Below are 24155 nucleotides of genomic sequence, written 5' to 3' on the forward strand. Positions count from 1 at the left end.
ATGGCTATGTAGCCAATCTTTATGATACGGAGTGCCAACTTGTACAGAGGCTAAGGAAATGGAAAGTGGGAACTCAGTAGCCTGCCGTGATTCCCACGAGAGAAGCATGCACCTACGTCTCAAATAAATACAAGCTGCTTTGAGAGCGCCTAACCACACAGTACAATGATTGTTGTATTTATTAATTAAACGCCTAACCACATAGTACAATGATTGTTGTATTTATTAATTAAAGGAAAGAGCTTCATCGACGTCAACAGTGAGAACATTATTGCCTTAAAAACAATAGCCTCAGGACTCACGAGCCTGCCGTGATTCCCACGAGAAGCATGCACCTACGTCTCAAATAAATACAAGCTGCTTTGAGATTGCTGGTATAAGCTGTAGTACTGTCGAGCTTGTTAGAAGACATGGCCAAGACCCAGGAGCTAAAAGTTCCCGTGAGCCATCCTGCATCCTCCGTGTGGCAGACTTACATCAAGAACTTCCAAGTAGCCTTGCCCACTATCATGCCTGAGCTTTACAGCGCTGTCGAATATCAGGAAGGCCCTCCTCTAGCGCCCGGCGGCGTGGTGTTCGTCAAATACAACAACAATGGTAAGCAACAAGCTAGATTTCGTTTTTCTCTTACTACCTTCGGAATTATACATTAATCTGGTGCACTGGACTCTCTACTTCTCGCACACTTGACTAACACCAACTAGTGGTGAGGCTCTCAGAGACATGGATATATATATATATATATATATATATCCATGTCTCGGATATATATATATATCCATGTCTCCCATATATATATATAGGATCTGAACTTGGGACCTCCCCTTCTGGAGTCACAAGCCCCACAAACATTACTTATCACATCCTACGTCCATAACCACACAAATGCTAAGAAAAGAACAAATGCAAGCATGTATGTATGCATGTATTTACTTTACTTTTGTGTCAACTTCATGTTTCAAGACATAAAGCAAAGTCTATCAAAGAAGGAGCTTAACTTTTGACTATAGACACTAATGTAAAAATTTCCTACAATTGCTTCCTAATCTCATAATTTTTAACCATGTCTTTTTTGTTCATATCCTCTTGAATCTGGAGGGTCCTTCCATGGAATGAGAGTGGACCAACTAGGGCCTTTTCCATAAATCATGACCACACTAGTCTATCGACCAAACGTGTAAAAATGAGGTTGCATATTTGATTATATTTGAAACATGTTATTGCATACTTTATTATTGTTTGAGTCACCAATTAGATTGGCATATTTCCTTTGGAATGACCAACCCAAAAACATAACTTCTTATTTTGTTAAAGGCTAAATTTTTCCCAAGTGTTGGTTATTTATAGTCCTTGCATCATACAGGTGTCTTATTAATTAGACAACAATTTGTTCATTTGTTTTACAAGTTTGTTTACACTTACTTTGCAGCTTTCAAGCATTATGATTACTTAAAAGGCAAATGGGAAGTCATGGATCATGACAACTACTATGCAAAGATGAAGATTTTTGAGGGAGGGGCTCTTGGCAAGCACTTTGCAAGCTTGGCCTACTCATTGGAGCTCTTGCCTGGGCCCGATCCCGAGTCTTGCATCAAGGCGTGGACCCTCTACTATGAGGACATTGGCGAACACACCTTCCACGATATCCTCAAGCAAAACCTCAATAATTTTGGTCAAAACCTTGAATCCTATTTAACCAAGGGCACTTGACAACTCATGCTATCCTTTAATATATCCTCTTATATAATAAGAAATAAGATTGTAACCATAAACTCACAATCTACATGATCTTATAGATGGATCATGGAGCTTATATAAGGACTGTTTGTACATATTTTGTCCTATGGTATATATATATATATAATAAGTGATGTTGTTTGTACCCAACTTATAGTAAGAATAATAGGTGATCCTTTCAAATTTTGAAGATTTCGACAATATGTAATAAATAGTAAGATTTGGACATTCTGTAATAAATAGTAAAAGTAAGGAGCTTTTCTTAAAATTTCGTACTTCATTAGGAAGACATCTCAAGAGGTACTCATAATAGTCTTTAATGTGGGGTACATGTTTACACTTGTGATTATAAACTACCATATTATGGATGAGCTATAATCTCCATTATTTTTAGAAAAATACATATGTTCATACGTCCCAAGATTTAGAAACCTTATACCGTAAGCTATGTACCCCAGATAGCCAAGTAGTATTTGGGAACACCTTTGAGGACATCTTTACCATATGGTAGTGACCCCAAGTAGCCAAGTAGCATTTGGGGACATCCTTGAGGAAATATTTACCGTACAAGATTAGGTGACCTTGTACCGTATGGTACAGAATCCAAGTAGCATTTGGGGACACCTTTAGGACGTTAATACCTTTGAAGCCACTTTTTCTTTAAAAAAATCAAATAAAACATTTTGATAACATGAGAGTTCAAGTCTACCATAAATTCAAACCATATGTTGTATATAATTAGGATTAAAAAAGTAACCATTTAAAAAATATGTATATAAGGATTTTTTATCATAAGTTGAAGTTATTTAGAGTGTGTGTGCCATGAAGATTCAAGATTTTATTTTTTCAAGTTTTTACTTTTCAATCACTACAAGGGAATGATAGGTTACCAACGCATATACCGATGCTGGAATATGGCATTGTAAATGCCTCAGCGTTGGTACATGGGTTGGTATAGGCACGATGTCATGGTTTTTACCATGAAATGGTTGATCCATTGATTAGGCACTACTTCACTTGTAGCAATGTACTCAATCTTAATATGTGAGATGATGAAGTTTTGTTTTCCTACTCGAGGGCTTCGCACTTCTTCATCACCTCATGTGCAAAATAAATCTTTAGGAGTTGGTACACACTTTCATCTCCTTCCCTGTCTGATCCTACACTACTGCTCCATTGCACACACGATAAAATTTATGTATGAATGTTTTGCAAGGAGTGTAATCCTAAGTGTGCATGGTGTACTAGATGCTCGGGGGGTTCGCTTAAAAATATGCAAGTATGGCACATGAGTCCAAATGAAGGGGTTTTAAATACAAAATTTTAGGGTTAATTTATAGAAATACATTTATAAAAGGGGTCATTTTATAAATGAAAAATTCACAAGTAAGGGTTTTTTTTAAATACCCCTTAAACGTACATGATACTCATGATTTCTTAGTAGTGCAGCCCCTGAGACTAGATGTCGAGGAGATGGGTGGGCTCTGGCATGTAGGCATCAGTCATGTGTTCCACCACTCCCACAACAACAACCACCATATCTACGCATAGAACATCAACGAGTAGGTGGGGTGCGCACCAGTGTATGAGAGGGACTGAGGATCGATGTGAGTGTAGCAATAGAGGGATGGGAGGGCCCATGCCCCCCAAAAGTAATTTGTTAGGTACCATGACTCTGTGCTATAGGGTTTCTTGTTATATGAAATGGAAAAACCTAGGGTTGATACATTTGAAGCCACCTTTTCTTTAAAAAAATCAAATAAAAGATGTTGATAACATGAGAGTTCAAGTCTACCATAAATTCAAACCATATGTTGTATATAATCAGGATTAAAAAAGTAAGCATTTAAAAAATATGTATATAAGTATTTTTTATCATAAGTTGAAGTTATTTAGAGTGTGTGTGCCATGAAGATTCAAGATTTTATTTTTTCAAGTTCTTACTTTTCAAATCACTACAAGGGAATGATAGGTTACCAACGCATATACCGATGCTAGAATATGGCATTGTAAATGCCCGAGCGTTGGTACATGGGTTGGTATAGGCTCTGGCTCATATTCTCTAGTATAGTCATCGATATAAGTGTTGGTGTATGCATCCATATAGGCATTGATGCAAGCATGGGTATAGGTACTAGTACAAGTGTCAATATAGGCATTGCTATAGGTGTTGGTGTCGATATAGGCATGGGTATAGGCATTATTATAGACGTGGGTGTAGTTGTCAGTATAGGCTTGGGTATAGGCATTAGTATAGATGTGGGTATAGGTGTTGCTATAGGCACAGGTAGCTAACAGTGTATCAGTGCTTATATGAGCGCTTGTACCAGTGCCTATATAGCAATTCTTTGTGCAAAAATGGTGAATCGAGCTATAGATTAAATCTGGATACACCATTTTGCATATTGGTAAGGGTACTTATCCAACTGTACTCATGGTAAAGCGAAAACTTGTGTTTCATATCATGTAAAAATATAATTACATATTTGCAAGATTACATCGAGGTGTTGATCCAAGGCATGGATAGCAAAGCCAAGACGTAAGTGATGGGGCTCATCTTTAAAATATCGCCATTGATGTTCCACCTGTTGCCATGCTGGTGAATCAACTCTATGATCCTGATGATGCCATCGGTTGAGCAAAGAGTAGCATGCCATGTCATTAGTTCTCCTATCCCCTTACATTTAAACATGTGTTGGATGCGAGGAATGATAGGGAAGTGTCTCAACACCTTCTTGGAAACTTTATCTCCTTGCAAATCATCCCTATAGTGGCTCTCCCCACATTGTAGACATTGTGTTGCATCTTTATTAACCCCTCTAAATAGCACATGCAATCATTGGGACATGCATGTATTTTTGTGTGATCCATACCTAGCATAGAGACCATTTCACGACACCCATCTCATGAGTTCGGTAATACATTTTAAGGGGAAGAATCTTCTTAAGAAGGCTACAACATACCATAGGAAATCATATGTCAAAATATTAGCAACGAGATTGTATAGGACATGAAACATTTTCTATTTAAGGTAATAGAATGAGACGATCTTACCAAAGGGCTAATATATACGACAATTCCTCGACCCCCCCGGTGTGGTGCCATCACACCCCTCTATCCCCCTGGAGCCATGCTGTCACACACCACTCGGCTCCTTGGAGCCGTGCCCTCACACCCCCCAGCCCCCCGTAGCCATGCCATCATTCCACCCTTGTCGTGCGGTGCCCTCACACCCTACAACCCCCTGGTGTCATGCCGTGTCATGCCCCCCCGGTGCGGTGCCCTCATGTCTCATAGCCCCCCCATCGTGTTGTGCCATCACACCCCGTAGCCCCCTGCCTCACGCGCACCGTGCGATGCTCTCACACCCTGTATCTCGCCCCGGGAGGGGGGGAGGGGGGGCTGTGGGGTGTGATGGCATGACATTGGGGGGGCTTTGTGGTGTGACGGCACAACACGGGGTGGGGGGGAGGGGGGGCTATGAGGTATGATGCACCGCATGGGGAGGGTGGGGTCACAGTATGACACGACACTTGGCTATGGGGGGGACTGTGGGGTGTGAGTGACGGCACGCTCCGAGGGGCCGAGGGGCGTGAGGGCACGACACAGGGGGGGTGTGAGGGCACGGCTCTGGGGGGATGGGTGGTGTGTGACAGCACGGATCTGGTGGGGATTGGAGGGTGTGATGGCACTGCACCTGGGGGGTCAAGGATTGTAGTATATATTGACCCTTGCATCGATCACACATATACAATGATTTTTTTCTCTCTACCATGCCTCGGAACCAACTCTCAGCTCTTGATGAGCACTGTCAGACATCTGAAACCTAGCTAAAACTAATTTAAGGTTAATACAAAACACACAACACCATCTAGAACTTATGATAGAAAATTGCCTAGGATTTCGTTGCTACACAGCGACGACGATAGCAGTGTTACTTTGCTACTCAGCATCGAAGTTAGGAGAAAAAAATTTCTCTACTATGAGTAACGACCAGAAAACTCGGACTCCTGCCTAAACTGTCGTGGCAACAATGGTAATATTGTGGTTCCTTACAATGAGTTCAACAATATATTTGTTGATACAACGTCTTTAGAAAGTTATGATCTTATTCTATGGATTACCTAATACTTGTAAGTAACTTTAATCTCTTGCAAAGTAATTGAAAAAGTCTATGAAAAATTAAAGCTTATTTATTTTTTTTTGTCATGCAAGGTAACAAAGTTAGCTTTGTGTTGAAAATTGATGAGTGTCAGGTTCTGAAAGGGTAGAGCGAATGAGTATCACACTCATGAAGGAGACTATGGCATATGCAAAAAGTTCAGAGTTATCATCTTTTCTCAGTAAAGACACATTTGAGTGGAGTACTGAGATCAACCAAACTCCTGATATAGGGAGAGGATTTGCAAGCTAGACCTTCCCTCATATAGTGTCCAATCTGAGAAAGAGATATGGTGGCTTGGGGCATTTGAAGTACCAAAAGAGACACATGAAGTTCTCGCTTGGATGTTTGATAGGATACCCTGGATTACCACTATTATCAAAGCACAGATTCAGGGAGAAAAACTTGAGGGAGAGGGCAAGGGCACTTATATAGTAGATTGGCATTTGGGGGTGACCTGAAGACAATAAAGTGCTTGCTTGGCGGTGATCTGAAGACAATAAAGTGCTTGCTTGCTTGGGTGTCCATAAGGTGCCAACACCCCAAATACTTGTCCGTGGTGCATGAGAATGGTAAGGGAAAACAAACAAAAGTTGGGAAAGAAGAGGATGCTTGAGAATCAAGATATTGAGCACGACCCCATGGACGATGTTGTGGCAACTCGATTGGAGGTGTCTTGTCTGCCAACATGCTAGCTATGCCAAACAGGCATTTGAGAGACCCAGAATAGAATCCTATAATTCCATTTGACCTAAAGAATGTCCACTTCTATACACTGCATGCATTCATGCGTGTGTTTGATCGTTTGCTCAAGTGTCACATAGATTATGCATTTACCATGCAAGGCAAATAATGACAAGAAGAAGCTATTCACATAAAGTAGAGCAACTACTCAACTCAATTGGGTGCCATGGTGGCAATGTGCAGATTACTGTTAACAAAAAAACCTCTAGCATGAATCATGAGGTTGCACAACAAGTGTCCATGAGTGGAAATAAAGCAAGACATTTTTTGGAGAAGCCAGAAAATGCCAAGGACTCAACCAAGCCTTGGAACTTGTGGAAGGATTTATGCAAATGTACAACATTTGAGTGCACCAATTCAAGCCTTGTAATTCTACATGAGAAGGTTTGGTCAGACTTCAAAAAGATGGTGGAACTTTTGACCGAAAGAAGGACAACCACAAAGGAGCAACAAAAATTTAAAGACGAGCTTTCTAATTTTACGAAGTCCATGGTTGATACATGGGGTGAACCCAACATTACGCACTACATGGTAAACACATTTGCTCCTTCCTACTAGATATTAAGAAATGAGTATGAATAACTACTGACTCTCTTAATTTTTTTGCAGCACATTCTTTATGCTCATGGTGCATACTTCATGAATGAGTATGGTCCTCTGGACATGTGGAGCACACAAGGAATGGAGAAATCTCACTATGAAGCAAGAGGAGTATATTTTGAAAACACCCGCCATGGAGGAGGGAAGACTTGTACAAATTACCTAAAGGAGATATTTAACTGGTTTTATAGATACACTTTTGGGTCTCTCATGATGGGTAGTGTGTTGAAAGAGGGAGGGCTCGCATGCGGATGGGCCATAAAATAAGTTTGTACAAGGAAAAATGGAGCTATATTAGCTTCCACTTTACATATGCTTGCTCAATAACCATTTTTTAATAATTTTTATCAATCTATTCGACTGAAAATATCTACCAGAATTCTACTACATTACAAAACTAGTACACAATCTCAACTCCTTTTATTATGTTTAATAAGATATTTTTATAAACTATCTTTTTTTAAAAACCAAAATGGGTCTGGTATAATAAAGTTATGTTCTCTTTTCTACCATCATTCTAGATAATTTTGACCTCTTTGTATTCATACCTTTTTTTTGTGAAATCGCATGATTTTGTAGACATCAAGCTGTATGACAAGCCCAAGCTCAGTAGTGTCAAAGATGGCTACCCAAACCCCTTCTCAGAGCTCAAAACTATCCTCTCGATCACTTGATTTATGTATCGAAAGAAACCAATTACCAAAAACAATGTGCCCAAAAATCAAATTAAATTAAAGATCGAAAGAACTTAAGGTCCCTAAGGCACTACTTTTAGCCTAAGGTTATTACCAGGGGATGCGATCCTTGTGGATTCCAAAACTAAAAATGATTTACACATTGTATAACAAACTTACTAAACCAAGTCCCACTGCTACCAACTATTTGTAAGATATTCCTATCGACCATTCTTCTCACAAATAGTGTCATGTAGGTCAAAAATTTCTTAAAATAACATCACCGGGTGAGACTGTTTTTCCATCTTATCCACCTACTCTTGGCCCATCGTCTTTCACACCAAAAGGTCACAATTTACTCTTAACTATGATAAATGTTTTATTCGTAATTGCTAACAGTCGTCGCCATGGTCTTTTAAGTCAACAAATCCTAGCAACATACCTCTGTACAAAAAATAAAGTGGTGTGAAGCTTCTTTCCCATCAGCCAAATAGTCTCCTTTGCTTTTCGTCGCCATGGTCTTTTAAGTCAACAAATCCTAGCAACATACCTCTATACAAAAAATAAAGTGGTGTGAAGCTTCTTTCCCATCAGCCAAATAGTCTCCTTTGCTTTTCCTATCGAACCTTTTTCAAGCATACCTCATTCATGCATTGAACACCTAAGATAGACACCTCGTCAAACGACAACCATGGACCCAATCATTCCTTGCACAGCATGATATTGGCATTGTGCATGAGTAGGGAACTTTGGGGGTGCATTAATAAGAAACCCTGTGTATCACATGCATTCAAGGGGTATTTAGAAAACCCCTTAGTTGTGAATTTTTCATGAATAAAATGACCCCTTTTTCTTTATGGACTTACGGGTTTTTTCAAAATTGATTTAAAAAACCCCTTCTATAAATGTATTTCTGTCAATTTACCTTAAAATTTTGAATTAAAAAACCCCTTTATTTAAACTCACGTGCTATACTTACATATTTTTAGGTGAAACCCCCAAGGTAGGGCACTACAATACATGCTGCACACATTAGACACTATAATTAGATGTGACCCACCATGTACCAAATCCTTGCACAAAAGAAAAATAAAGAAAATAAAGAATAAGAAGAAGAAGAAGAAGAAGAAGAAGAAAAGAAAAAATATAAAGCAAAAATACAAACAAAATGGAGAGTGACTTATCTCTTATCCATTAGATGCCCAATACTGTAACTTAACAAACACAAACAAATAAAGCATGTTGCCCATCTAGAAGCTACAATGAAGAAGTGGATAACTGAAGGTAATAAGTTGAATGATTTATCATAGCATCGACTTCTTATATGTACAGATACCAGGTACTATCACCGGTTAACTTTGACACAATCACTTTAGGAAAATGACATGCAGTGTAACACAACTTTGACACAATCACTTTAGGAAAACTACATGTATTATAACACAACAACTCTCGCAAAGATAGGTAGTGGGAACATGCCAACATCTTATGAAATCTTTTAAAACACTATGCAGAAAGGGATATTAATTGTCCTCTCAGTTGCTTAAAGCCAAAAAAATGGTGTCAAGTTATCGTTCATCTTTTACTCATTGTACTTAATTTTTCCCATTTTAAGACATTGTCCAAGGTCGTGTGTGTTGGAGAGACACACATAAGAGTCTAAGTCAAGTCGCTTTTGCCAAACAAGCAAGCATAAGAGTCAAATCATAATTTTTTGGAGAAGGGAGGAGAATATCAATTTTCTAAAGTTCCACACAATCCCAGGCATGCACTTTAAACACTACTTTAAACCTCGACATTGAGAGCCCTCCCCATTCAACTATTTTTTGCACCACATACTATTCTATTTTGTGAAGCATATAGGTAGCTAGGTGCTTGCACCATTCAAGAACATGCATTAAGAACCCTTACTTGTTTCTTCCCATGCACATTCATTTGCACCGACATCTACACCCTCAACATCAAGTGTCCAATCACACACCACTGACTAACTCACCAAATGACATGTCTTATAACTTCACCACAAAAACCACTCAAATTACTTTCCTCTCAAGTCTCACACCACAACCATTCGTTCCCTAGGTCTAAGGACGGACTTAGAAACGAGAGGGGGGAATGTTACCTCGAGGTTAACACACGGACCACCGACATGCATAAACAATGCACACACCTACATCTATGACAAGCTTAATGGAAGTGTGTGTTCGTCAAAAGTGGAGATGATCCATCTACAATGCGCTAGTAGCATGCATAACCAATGCAACTAAAGGATGTACACACATAATGGGGCACTCCTGAAAGATCCTTGTCCACCCTCAATTATGTGTTGTTTGCCTAAGGGGAATTAATAACTTGTTCCAATCATTGTATTTCTCATGTAATTATGGTTAATGATGTATCCAAGGGATGATCGAGCCAAGGGAAAGGGTCAACATCCACTCAATGTGTGCTTAGACTAGCTTGGACAATAAGTAGGCACCCAATGCATTGAGAATGCATTATTGGGTGTGGATGCCCAAACTTATACCTCCCTTGTATATAAGTGAATTTCTCCAATGAGAGAAAGAGACATTCCATAATCGAGTGTTGATTGAGAGTGTTCTATTTCTCCTTGTGCTCTAGCTCTCTACCCTATCCTCTCGTCCTCTTGGTAGTGTGCTTAGGTGAGAGTTGTTGAGAGATATAACCGCAATGTTGTGTGTATTTGGAAAAGCACCCTAGAGGTGCAAGATATTGTGGTAAGATAAGAATGCCACATGTAATATTGTATGGTGTGTGAGTGTTGACCAAAAGAGTGGAAAAGGGAGGTCCACATGGATGATGATGTGTAAAGTGGGATAAGGCTAGAAGGCCTATATCATTGTATGTTTACTGCTGTGAATGCAGTAGAAGAAAGAATTAAGTGTTGAGTGTGCTATTCTTTCTCTCTCTCTCTCTCTCTCTCTCTCTCTCTCTCTCTCTCTCTTATGGAGTTCTTAATGTGGTTTAATCCACCATAATTCTGTTTAATCTATGTTGTCTATCACCATGATGAATCCCATTTTAGGATTGTTTACATGGTATCAAAGCTTAGGTGGGCTCTTGGTCATGGTGAATATTTATGTATAGTTTTTCTTAGTGATGAGGTTATTTGATTAAGCATTATTTTTAGTTTATTATGAAAAAAATTAGCACACTCATCGTCATTAGTATTACATTTGGAGAGAGATTATGCGCATGGAGATTTAGAGATTATTGTGCTGCCTAAAGAAGCTGAAAAATGAAGATTTCAGCAACAAGTATGAAGGCTATGGAGTCTTCGGTGTCAACAAGGAAGCTTCCAAGAAATTTGTGAAGTTTTACCTCAACGTTTTTTGGTGTTTGAGCTTGGAAAATGCTCAATGTAAATAAGGGTTGCTAATTTATGGGATGAGTGAATCCCATGGCTCTTACAAGTTTGTAAAGAGCATATGTGGAGGTGAAAGGCTTGTCCAAGCAAGGGGCAAGCATTGTGGGAAAGAAAGGAGCCCATAATGTGTACATCAAATGGAGAGATGTGCTGATTGGCTCATCAAAGATGAGCAATGTTCGGTGGAAGCAAGAGAAAGATTTCACAAGGTATATCACCTAAGATTTCTTGTGAGAAATCTTACATAGAGGCAACCTTGGAAATGGATGCATGCAAAGAAGGGCATGCATATTGGAGCTCAATGGTGGGCTCATGTGGCCATGTTGATGGCTATGGAGGAGAAACCCCTACTAGGAGGTTCTCTGAGGCAAAGAGTAGGAACTTGGGCACTGCTCAAGGTCATATGAAACACAGGATTGTGCAGCAACCATGAGTGCCTCGGGGGAGAGGGCTGCGATGGAAGACGACCTCGTGATTCGGGTCCCATGTGCAAGATATCCCCAAAAATTCAGTTGGCGCCGTTTAAAGGTTGCAAAGATCTTCGAGGCATTTTGGACTTTTTCCAAATTCGGTGTAGTTCTTGATAAGGTTTTTAAAACCTTAGAGTTAAGACTTCATTCACACCATATCATATGTTTTTTTTATTATAAAAAGCATAAGCCTTGTTCACATGGAACAATAGGTATAGTTGTATTTTTAAATCAATTTGTACGCACATGTGGATCTCCTGCTTGGTTGTTATGACAAAATGGAAATGCAATTTATAATTGGATTATCACCCATGTATGAGAAGGGTAACCGTACCCGAGCATGAAAGCTCAAAACGAGGATTTTGTACTTCACCCAAAGCATGAGGGTACTCCTACTCGAGTTGTTGAGAGCTCAAAAGAGAATGTAGTGCATGTGTGGTTTCTCGTGATGTTCGTACACGTCCGAGATGCATGTGTAAGTTGTTGGGCTTGTCACATAGGTACCCAACCTGAGATCGAGAATCTCAAAATGGATTATGGTAGTGGTGTGCACGGGTTGATGCCTTTCTCGACCATGACAGTGGTTCAAAATGGATGAGGGTGGTTTCGCCCGAGTATACGTGCTCAAACGAACTTGGTGTCTATGTCAAGTAGATACGACACACACCCATGTAGACACATGCTAGTGGACTAGATGCGTCTAGCCATAGTTGATGGACACTTCAAAGTGTCATTGAGGGGGAGTGTTGAGAGGTAGCGATTGCAGTTGTGCAATCCTACATTAAGAGCAGTTTTAATGCAGGAGAAGGTTCGAGGATGGTTTAGACCAGTGTACTATATGCAAGTAGAATGCTAAATCCAGCGGCAAAGAGGAATTACACTGTTACAGAGCGAGAAGCCAGGGGAATGATTTTTGCATTGGAAAAATTCCGACATTATTTGTTGGGAAACAAAGTTGTTTTTCATGTGGATCATCAAGCTCTGTTATTTTTGGTAAATAAACCAAAGCTGGAAGGAAGGCTTGCAAGATGGATGCTTTTGTTGCAGGAATTTGATTACACTGTAGTACATACACCTGGAAATCAGCATGCAGTGGCGGATTATTTGAGCAGGCTAGAAAATGTCTTGGATGCACCAGGGGTGTCTGATGAATTGCCAGATGCGGAATCGTTTCAGGGTCAAGGTCAAGCATATGACAACTGGTATGACCAAATGGTTCAATTTTTGACAGATGGGGTATTACCTTTCAACATGACAGCTGATCAGAGGAAGAAGTTTGTTCTAAGGAGCAGACCATTTTTTATAATTGCCGGATCTTTGTATAGAAGAGGAGCAGATCAGATCATTCGACGATGTGTGCCAGATGAAGAACAGAAGGTAGTTTTACAAGAAGCACATTTTGGTGTAGCTGGAGGTCATTTTTCGAGAGAGATTACTGGTAGGAAGATTATGCAAGCTGGACTTTGGTGGCCATTATTGCTGAGGGACGCTTATTCATTTGCAAGAGAATGTGTGCAATGCCAGAAGATGGGCCAACCAACATCCATGGATCGGATGCAGGATCATCCGATATTACCCCTTAAACCATTTCAAAAATGGGGTCTTGATTTTGTTGGCCGATTAAGCCAAAATCAAGAAGAACAGGAGCAAGGTACATCCTGGTTGCAATAGATTATGCCACCAAATGGGTGGAAGCAGTGGCTTTGAAGGATAACAAGGCAGCCAGTGTGGCTAGGTTCCTATACAAAATGATGACCAGATTTGGGTGTCCGATTTTAAAATTGGTGTCGGATCAAGGTGTTCATTTTCTAAATTCAGTCATTAAGGAATTGACATCAAGCACATGATTCTTCATAAGAAATCTACACCGTATCATCCGCAAGCGAATGGGCAGGCGAAAAGCACAAATAAGGTGCTAGTGAGGATTTTGAAGAAGATTGTTTCTGAAAACAGAGCAGATTGGGATGAGAAATTGGATTCAGTATTGTGGTCATTCAGGACTGCATACAAAGTGGCAACAGGCATGACACCTTTTAAGCTAGTTTATGGGATTGAGGCAGTTGTCCCTATGGAATATGTGATATGTAGCTTAAGGCTTGCAGTTCAGCATAGATTGAGCCCTGAAGATTCAGTGATGCATAGGCAGCAGTTGGAAGAAGATAGAATTTACAGTGCTTATGTGGTGGAAGTAAGTCAAAACAGAAGGCAAGCATGGATGACCCGGCAGGTCAAATTCAAAATTTTTCAGAAAGGTGATTGGGTGATGTATAATTCGAAACTAGGGCCACACTCGGGAAAGTTGAAGCTTAGATATTTTGGTCCAGATTGTGCAAGAATTGGGGCAAGGAACTTTTAGATTGATAGATGTGTTTGGAACTCCTATCCCTAAGCCAGTAAATGGATTCCGACTGAAGAAGTTTTATGGCAAGATTCCTGAAATTCCAAGATGGATGATTAATAAGGTTGAAGACATTGCTCTGAGGCATGTGGAAGTTGAATTAGAAGGCAGAGCAGAATTAGTGAGGAGGAAAGTAATTTGGCAACCAGGTTTCCAGGGGAAGTTGATGGCAGGCCGAAGCCGAATCGGAATGTTTGTGGAAAAGAAGTTTTTGGATAGACAATGTGGTTGTCAGGTATTTTGTCAGAGGGATAGCCAAAATGGAAGTCAAAATGAGGGGAATAAGTTTTTTCGAGGGAATCTTTGCACTCAAGTTAAGAAAAGAGTGGTGCCACGTGTGAGAAAGATTTTGGGCACACCTTTTGAGACATTTGCATGGGGTGCACTTTTTGAGAAGGAAGACCATGAAAAACTTGAGAGGGGTGGACGTGCCCTAAGGCCTCAGATCTGGGCTCCCTGCATACTCTGTTTTCTGCACACAAAATAGAGGATTAATTTGCTAATCAGTGTTAATCACTCTATTTTGGTGCAATTGAGGGTTCAAATTAACCATTAGGTATTTGATACAGATCCCTATAACCTCATATTGCGATTCGGAGTTGGTTTGATACTCCAACCATTCCGAACAAATCGGTTACCCTTGATTTAATGTAATTTCTAGTAAAATTATGCTGATAAATTTGTGGTAATCATCATTTTGCATTTAAACCTTGGTTAATGCCTGCAAATCTCACTCAAATTCAAGATTATTCACAGCTAGAGTTGCATTTGGGAATGTGTATAAGAATGAATGCTACATGCATTATGTATTGGGCACATTACATCAGTGTAAAAATGGGATCAGACATTGCCCTTGTCCAGAATAAGGCAAGAGGTAAGACCTCCCGCATAGATTTGGATTTGCATTGCATAATGACACAAGATAAACATCAAAATCCCAAAAGAACTATCAACAAAACATTTAAACATATTGCTCACGTGGAGCAAGAAGACCTGACGACGAACAGACAAGCTCATGGCCCCAGCCATGAAAGAAGAAGAACATCTCTTTCCAAGAGGAGGATCCACACCAAGAAGAAAAGCTAAAGGAAGCATTGAAGGAAGACATGGACAGGAGAAGAGAAGCTGCCACAACAAGAAGACTGAAAGAAGAGGAAGACATGGACGCGTGGAGAGAAGCTGCCACACGACAAGAAGACTGAAGACAAGAGAAGATGTGAGGCTCCAAAGAGTGAGGAGCCATGTGAAAACCTCAGAGAGAGAGAGAGAGAGAGAGAGACCCCACAACCCAATGTAACCTGCCCCAACGAAGTAAAACCACCTCTCTGAGCCATCGATGATGTAGGCCACATGGTAGATGTATGTGTGAGCACTTTAGTCAAGGTCGCGGGCACTTATAGTAGCCTTGGACACATAGAGAGAGAGAGTGGCAAGGACTATGAGTTTAGGGACTTGAGGCATTGGTCGCGGACTATCAAGTAAGAGAGAAACTTGGTACAGGGTCCAGGTGTGCTAAGTTCACTTGAGGGGAGGTGTGCTAGGCAGCACTGGTCGCGGACTATCAAGTAAGAGGGAAACTTGGTATAGGGTCTAGGTGTGCTAGGAGTATTCACTTGAGGGGAGGTGTTGAAATATACAAGTGAATAGGGTGTGTGCGGGAACAAGCCCTTGGCTAGAGGCTATAAAAGAGAATCTGTAAATGTGAGAGAACCTATGAAAAGGTGAGAAGAATCTACTGGGAGAGAATAAAGGGTAGCATGAGAAGATTTAGGAAGTGTGGAGATATTCTAGGAGAGGTGGAGAGAATCAAGCAAAAGAGGTGGAGTGAATCAAGGAGAAATCAGTGGGATTAGATGCTTGGATGTAAACTCTATAAATTGAGGCATTGGCCTAATAAGAATTTGCTGGTTTTTGATTATCCATGCCTACATTAAGCTATTAGTTAATTACTCACTAATCACATCTTAATTATCACTATTAGTTAATTACTCACTCATCATATCTTAATTATCACTAATCACATCTTAATTATCACTAATCACATCTTAATTATCATCTAATCACTTTGTTAATGATGTTGATTCTAGCATTTGATCCACCATAGCTCATCACATTGCTGTAATTTTAACAAATTATTGGTAGGTTTTGTCTAATGTCTCCCCCCAAAAGCATAACCTTTCCTCCAAAAATTTGATTGCTTGACATTATATCCTTCAATGTTCAATCTAGTGCCTCAAATGCATATTTGTGTGTCATGGGAGCTTCTTCCCATAATATTAATTTTGTTTCTCTAAGAAGTATAGCCAAATGACTATTTGTTGCTATACTTCATGTACTTGAAGCATTCAAATGTAATGGTATTTAAAATCTTGAATGATTTGTTTGACGATTGGATGGTAGTAGAGAAGCAATACCTAAAGATGTAGATAACATAATACCATTTGTTATTTTAATGTATAATATATGAAATGTATTTTTTGCATAGAATATATTTCTTATTTTTCATACATGAAGATACACATGCAAGTGCTATTTGATTAATGCTTCTTATTCGACTAAGCAAACAATTATATAAAAATGTTTTTCCTAAACCTCTAGGGCCATCAAGAAAAAGTGCGATTGGCTTCTCTGTTGTATAAACCGACCCTAATATTTGAGTGTATATGCAATAATTTGAGATTCTGTTTAAGGTTGATTTCATTTCATCAGTAATTTCTTCTTGTTGGTATACATTGAATATTATTTCTTCTTGTAATAAAACATTGATATTTTGCATATTGTTTAAGTTTTTTATAGGTGGTATATCTACAAATTTATTTTTTTGTTAGCTTTTTAATATATTTTTATTATTTTATTTATTTATTATTACCAAAAGGATAATAGTAGTGGAAATACCTTTGTAATCTTGTAATCTTATTCCAGGTTGATGTAATATACACTTAATATGTTCTAAAGCCTTGTTTTTGGCTAGTGATTCAATATTGAATAAATTATCTGCTCTTTGATGCATTTAATGTATGAAATCTTCATACATATTAAACACTTATAAATGTCTCACCATTTATAAGCACTTATAAGTAAATGTCTCACCATTAAGCACTTATAAGTAAAACTTTAGCTAACTTTAAAAATAACACAATTGTTCACACAAAAGTATGCATATAATCTCACACATAAAATCATTTAGTATTATGGTTATAGTTAGTGAGATTATGGGTGATATATCACATTGGTTTACAAGCTCTATGTGAAAGCCATTTTGGTTTAGTAGAGTAATACTTGCAATTAACAAAAAATTACAAAGTTTCAACTTGCATTTGCTCATTTGAAATAATTGACTCTCGGGTTTTCCACTTGCTTCCCTCTCTTTCTTGCATTTGCATTTGCATTTGAAATAATTGACTCTCGGGTTTTCCACTTGCTTCCCTCTCTTTCTTGAGTTCTCTCTACCTGATGAATTCTCAAATCGTGCCTTTCTAACCTCACCTATGAATCTCCGTATTGCCTGTGATCCATTGGACATAGGTTTCTTCTCCTCTAACCTTATTACTATCTTTCTATACCACCATAGAAGTAATTGTTTCATTGGATTGACATCATAGATTCCACCTCCATGAGTAGTTGTCTTTTGGAAAGCACATCGTGCTTGCCAATGAGATCGCTCCATGCCTTGTGTAGCCCACTTAGGATCTACTCATACCATTTGGCCCCCATGACAAACCAATTGATCACGTGTAGGATACCCTTCTCTACCTGTTTCTTCCCATTCTTATCTTTCTTTCTAGAACGCATACAATATATGCAAGGAAACTCTGCATTTGCTGCATTTGACACACACACCAAACAACACTTCAAAGTTTTAAGATCTCCAGCAAGGTGCGATTCCACTTGATACTCACCACCATAACCTTCCATGTGCAAACTTTCACCATGATTTTGACGTTGCACTATAGGTATCTTTGTCAAGTTAAATAAAATCTTCAAAATCTCATGATCTTCCTTTAGTACTTCAAATGTAGCAAGCCACCAAATTTCATTCTCAGACTATACACTAAGGTAATCAAGATGACCACGCAAGATGTTAGGATCCAGTGCTCTATTCATGAGAGTTAGACCAACACGTTCTAACTTCTAACCTTTGATAACCTCACTTTCATCAAGCTTCAAAAAATTTGTTAGCTTGCCTCCACATTCTACAACAATAGATATACTGTAAAATTTTACCATTAGAGATTGTAACCTGCATACATCTTCTAATACAAAATTGTTATTAGTGTGCAAGACAAACGACACTTCCTTTGACCCATACTTGCATACATGTGTGTAACATAAGTGCATTGGCTCACCAATTACTTGTTCCACCTTACTGTCTAATGATTGTCGTGCTTGAACCACATGAAATGGTTTAGGAAAAGGCAATACCTTTTCTTTTGCAACACTTTTTTAAACCTTGTATCTAAATGTTTGTATATCATGCCATAAGACAGAGAGCTTATTCCTACTTTATCACATATTCCCTGCATATCATTTGATGTGAAGGAATTACTTACCTCTTGTAAGCATTGTATGATAACTTCATCACCAAACTGGCTTAAAATTTGGACATTGAAGTGCAGACTTAACCATATCTTTAGTGAGTACCTTTTTAATTCCTTGATTCACTTCATTTTTCTAGATTGCTAAACATCTTTTGCATGTTATCACGTTGTGCATAGATCCTTCACCTGTATTATCCACCTATCTTTGCCAACATGTGCATAGGTTTATATGACCTTTGGCATTCACTCACCTCCCGTGTCATTGTGGGCCCATATGTGACAGTCTTCTCTAGCATTGTCTTCATCTTCTTATTGCTAGCCTGTAAATCATTAACTTGGTTCATCAAATTAGCATTTTGCATTACCATGTCATGCATAGCATCTTGCAAAACATTGTTCTCTTCTTGTTTTGCCAACAATGATCTATTAAGTTTCATGATTGTTGTGCTGAAACATGGGCTTGGGTTGCAAGTCTCCAAGTATAACCCTATAACCCTGCATTACCCTCACAAACATACTTGACAAATGATATTAGTAATGAGATTTGGGGAGATTGTTGTGTAATAGGATGAGGTGGACATATAGACCCATCAACCCAAAGATCTATATGTTTTTTCCCTGCTATTCTATGTAATTGCATCACTGATGGATTCATCATTGAAACCTCAATTCTCTTGTACAATACGGAATACTCTTCATCTAGCTAGAAGTGTATACTTCTCCTCTTAGAGCTTCTTGCTTCCTAAAACATCAAAAAGCTAGAAACACTTAGATACATCACTATCTCCATTGAGTACAATCAATGCCTACTTTGGCGTATTTGTTTGTAGTTGTATAGATACATACGTCAATGCAACAATATTGGAAGGACAAGGGAAACATGACACTAAACTTAATTGACATTATACAACACCTTTCATATGAAGAAGATAATGTTAAATACTATCTCCACTTTGAGACATTGAAGTAAAAACATGGGCTTTATTTAATTTGCCAAAAGAATTCTAAATATCACTTAAAAAGGAACCTTAGAAATGAGAGATCTCTAAAGGGTGTGGTGTTAGAAACAACAAAACAAAACTCAATGACAGTAACAATGTGCTAAGTTACGATTGATCCACACATAAAAACCCATCTTAGACACTATATCAAGATTATAAATCATGATATATATGCTCAAATTTGAGGGACATTGAAGTAAAAACATGGGATAATAATGCCAAAGAACACTTGGAAAAGGAACCTTAGAATTGAGGGATCTCCAAAGAGTGTGGTGTTTAGAAACACTATAAGCAATCAAATTTCAATGAGATTGTTACATTCAAGTTTACAATTCATCCGAAGACAAAAACCCTTCGTAGAGACACTTTGTTAAGATAATAATTGAGTACAAATTGTATCTCAAACATAGTGTTTTCTCATGTATTACTCCAATACATACAAAGTTTATCTATCTCATAAGCTGCTTCATTTACTAAAGTGTTGCAAGTATACTCCCGTTTGTTCTTTGCATAAATCCAACCAAGTAACCATGCGCTGATTGTTGTCTCCAAAAAACTTTGAAGCTCCTCTATATTTTGATTCCACATCTACGCATCTTATCAAATCTTATCACATCTCATACACATCTTATCACATCTTTTTACATCTCATACACCTCTTATCACATCCTATCAATTTCCATACGCATCTTATCAATTCTTATCACATCTCATACACCTCTTATCACATCCTATCACTTCCCATACGCATCTTATCAATTCTTATCACATCTCATACACCTCTTATCACATCTTATCACATTTCATATCTTTTTTAAAAAAAAAGAGAATTCTTATATTTGATATAAGATTTCTCTACACATTTATTTATACATAAATTCCATTTAAGGAGACTAACACTTTCGAAATTAAAATCAATCTTTTATGCATCTTCTTATGCATAAATTCAATTTGGTAGGAAATTACACTTTTAGAATAAAAGAATTTCTCTTATGCATCTAAGTTAAGCATAAAATCCATTTATGAGGAAAATCACACTTTTAGTATAAAAAGAATATCTTTTATGCATACCTATATGCATGAAATCCAATATGATAAAAGTAACACTCTTACAATAAAATAATCAACTTTTATGCATACCTCTATGCATGAAATTCAATTATGATAAAAGTCACACTTTTATAATAAAATAATCAACTTTTATGCATACCTATATGCATGAAATCCAATATGATAAAAGTAACACTTTAGACATAAAAAATTTTCCTTTATGCATACTTCTATGCATGAAAATTAAAAATGATAAAAGTAACACTTTTGATATAAAAAAATTTTCCTTTATGCATACTTCTATGCATGAAAATTAAAAATGATAAAAGTAACACTTTTGATATAAAAAATTTTCCTTTATGCATACTTCTATGCATGAAAATTAAAAATGATAAAAGTAACACTTTTGATATAAAAAAATTTTCCTTTATGCATACTTCTATGCATGAAAATTAAAAATGATAAAAATAACACTTTTGATATAAAAATTTATCCATTATGCATACTTCTATGCATGAAATAAAAATGGTAAAAATAACACTTTTGATATAAAAATTTATCCATTATGCATACTTCTATGCATGAAATAAAAATGATAAAAATAACACTTTTGATATAAAAATTTATCCATTATGCATACTTCTATGCATGAAATAAAAATGCTAAAAATAACACTTTTGATATAAAAAATTATCCATTATGCATACTTCTATGCATGAAATAAAAATGGTAAAAATAACACTTTTGATATAAAAACTTATCCTCTATGCATGATATTAAAATTCAATTTCTCCATGATTATAATGAAATTCTTTCAATTAATCTAGGATGATAATTCCTAGAATATGGTAGGAAGTCCTCTTTTTATGCTTTGAATGAAATTATTTTATGCATAATTTTTATAAAAATTTTGCCATAGCTCCGCTGCTATGACTGATAAATCTTAATTTTTCTAAGGGATAATGCTTATCATTAAGGAAATAATTAAAATGATCTCTAATTGGATTATTAATCCATAATGGATTGAATCATCAATATACATAAACTAAAAGCATAGAAAAAAAACCATTAATTTGGCCTCAAGCATAGCTTAATCTTGGGTTAAGGAAAAGCTTTATGAAAAGCTTGATTTGGATTGAGAACGGGTCATGAGTATGACCATTTCTTGAGTGAGAGAGAAATTACATAAAAACCATTAGAATTTAAACATAAATGGAAATTAACTTCAATAGCATTTATTAAATTATGTAACTCTTCACTACTATTCACCAATTAACTTCAATAGCATTTAAAAAACCATACCAATTAAGCTTCTCAAGCTTGAGAGGGGTTGAGAAGAGAGAAATATTGAGAAATTATAGAAAAGATCAATATTCACTAATTATCTTACAAATAGCTTGATTCTTTGTTCACGGTAGAGGCCCCCAACCAATCAATTGGTTAAGTATGTTGATGGAGCCACCAATGGGGATTGAAGAAAGAGGGAAGCTCCAAAAACTAGTGAATTATTAATGAATTCACAGTTCTTGGCTTAGGTGGAGTAGAGTAATGATGCATAAACACTATATCTTTTTCAACAAGGGGGAGGCTTCTATTTATAGGAAAAATTGAGCTCCTAACCAAACAAACTGATTCTAGAATTTTCTAAATCAGTTTGGTCAATATTTGACCATTTTTAGGTCAGTTAAGCTAACTTTTTGGAACTAGACTTAAATGAGGAGAGAGGAGAGATGAAATATCTCAATTTTTATGAGTTTAAAACTCATTCAAGCATGTGAAATATGCACCTCCTTTAAAGAACTCCCTTTCCTTACATATGTGTCATAATGGAATCATTTTAATATTGCTCATAGTTTTTTACTAATAAACCTTGTACATTTTCAACTCTTCATCTTATGTGAAATATGCACCTCCTTTAAAGAACTCCCCTTCCTTACATATGTGTCATAATGGAATCATTTTAATATTGGTCATAGTTTTTTACTAATAAACCTTGTACATTTTCAACTCTTCATCTTATGTGAGCATTTACTCATTTTTGGATACCCAAAATATCTCATATTTTTAATATTGCTCATAATTTTTTACTAATAAACCTTGTACATTTTCAACTCTTCATCTTATGTGAGCATTTACTCATTTTTGGGTATCTTCTTTTACAAATTAGATTTATCTCCTCCCTACACATGGATTGGTGCTATTGGCCCATAGGAACCTTAATTGGACCATAATCCAAAAATTTCTGAAAATCTAGACCCTTAGGCTAAGGTCCTTTACACCTATTTCCAATTAATTCCAATTGCACATTGGAAAGTTCTTTTTGAATTTCTGTTTCAGGGAAACTTATTTTAATAAGATGAGATAATTTTCTATCCAAAAATATTAAAAATTTGAATATTCTCTCTCTAGAATATTTTCTCTCTCTAGGTTAAAACAGTTAGAAACAAGTCTTTTATATTTCTGAAGAGGGATTGATTACAGGGGAAGATGCTGGACATTTTGAGAGGCTGGAGAGGAATCTTACATTTACTCAGGTTTGGAATCAGTGCCAAGATATTTGCAATAAGAAGAATACATTGCTTATTGATGATAGCCCTTTCAAGGGATGTGTTAATCAAAAAGACAACTATCTCTTCCCTGAAAGTTTTCAAGGAGGGCACGACTACGTACTTTGCAATGACCTTCTATCCTACCTTTTAAATCTAAATAATACAAATGACATTAGGTCTATTATTTTGCTTAATTGGCAAGGTCAATCTCCTATCACACATGGTCATAATTTATTTATCGATTTTCAAGATGTACTGGAAGAATGGCTCCAATTCACCTCCCAATTTTTGTGAAAGAAGAGCTCAACGAATATTCATACTAGTTGTTGCTGTAGGTCAAAGGAAACCATTTCTGAGGTCTAAACGTGTAGTTTGAAGTATGGGATCTTCACAAATATCAAGACTTGTTGGGTACAAAATGTTTGGAGCCATTTTGTACTAAAAGCCCATAAGATAGACTTAGGCTTTGGCCAAAACAATGTGCTTAGATGGGTTTAATTTTTGGATTGTACGAGTTAAATCTTTACACTATTGTATCAAGCAATCAAATGCCTCCAAACTTACTGTCATTTGATTATCTCTTTTGTCAATATTGTCAATATTTGCAATTCGATTGCAATGAAGATGTGTTTGTTTTTTATTGAAGATATTGCCTTGTCAAGGTGTAAGGCTATGAATATTATAATTTAATTTGGATAGACTCAATTATCTCAACAGTGAAAATCTTTTATACATCATATTCAATAAATTTGATGAAATGTAGCATTGACAATATACTCGCTCTTTTATTTTTTTGGTTGAACTTCTGAGGTATTGGAGCGTTTGTCTATGAAGGTTTAAGACC

General features: G+C 37.2%; 1 protein-coding gene across 1 annotated transcript; it reads left to right on the forward strand.

The window, feature by feature from the left end:
• The first annotated feature begins 280 nt into the window (after window positions 1-280).
• On the forward strand, window positions 281-2005 carry LOC147622060 (major pollen allergen Bet v 1-K-like). The gene is made up of 2 exons (XM_086823134.1): window positions 281-597; window positions 1430-2005. The coding sequence occupies exons 1-2, from the start codon at window positions 411-413 to the stop codon at window positions 1708-1710; spliced, it is 468 nt and encodes a 155-aa protein (XP_086679260.1). The 5' UTR covers window positions 281-410; the 3' UTR covers window positions 1711-2005.
• Window positions 2006-24155: the final 22150 nt, after the last annotated feature.

The sequence above is a fragment of the Cibotium barometz genome, chromosome 29 (genome assembly GCF_041138505.1).
Source record: "Cibotium barometz isolate CiBa-2024 chromosome 29, ASM4113850v1, whole genome shotgun sequence".
Taxonomy (NCBI): Eukaryota; Viridiplantae; Streptophyta; class Polypodiopsida; order Cyatheales; family Cibotiaceae; genus Cibotium; species Cibotium barometz.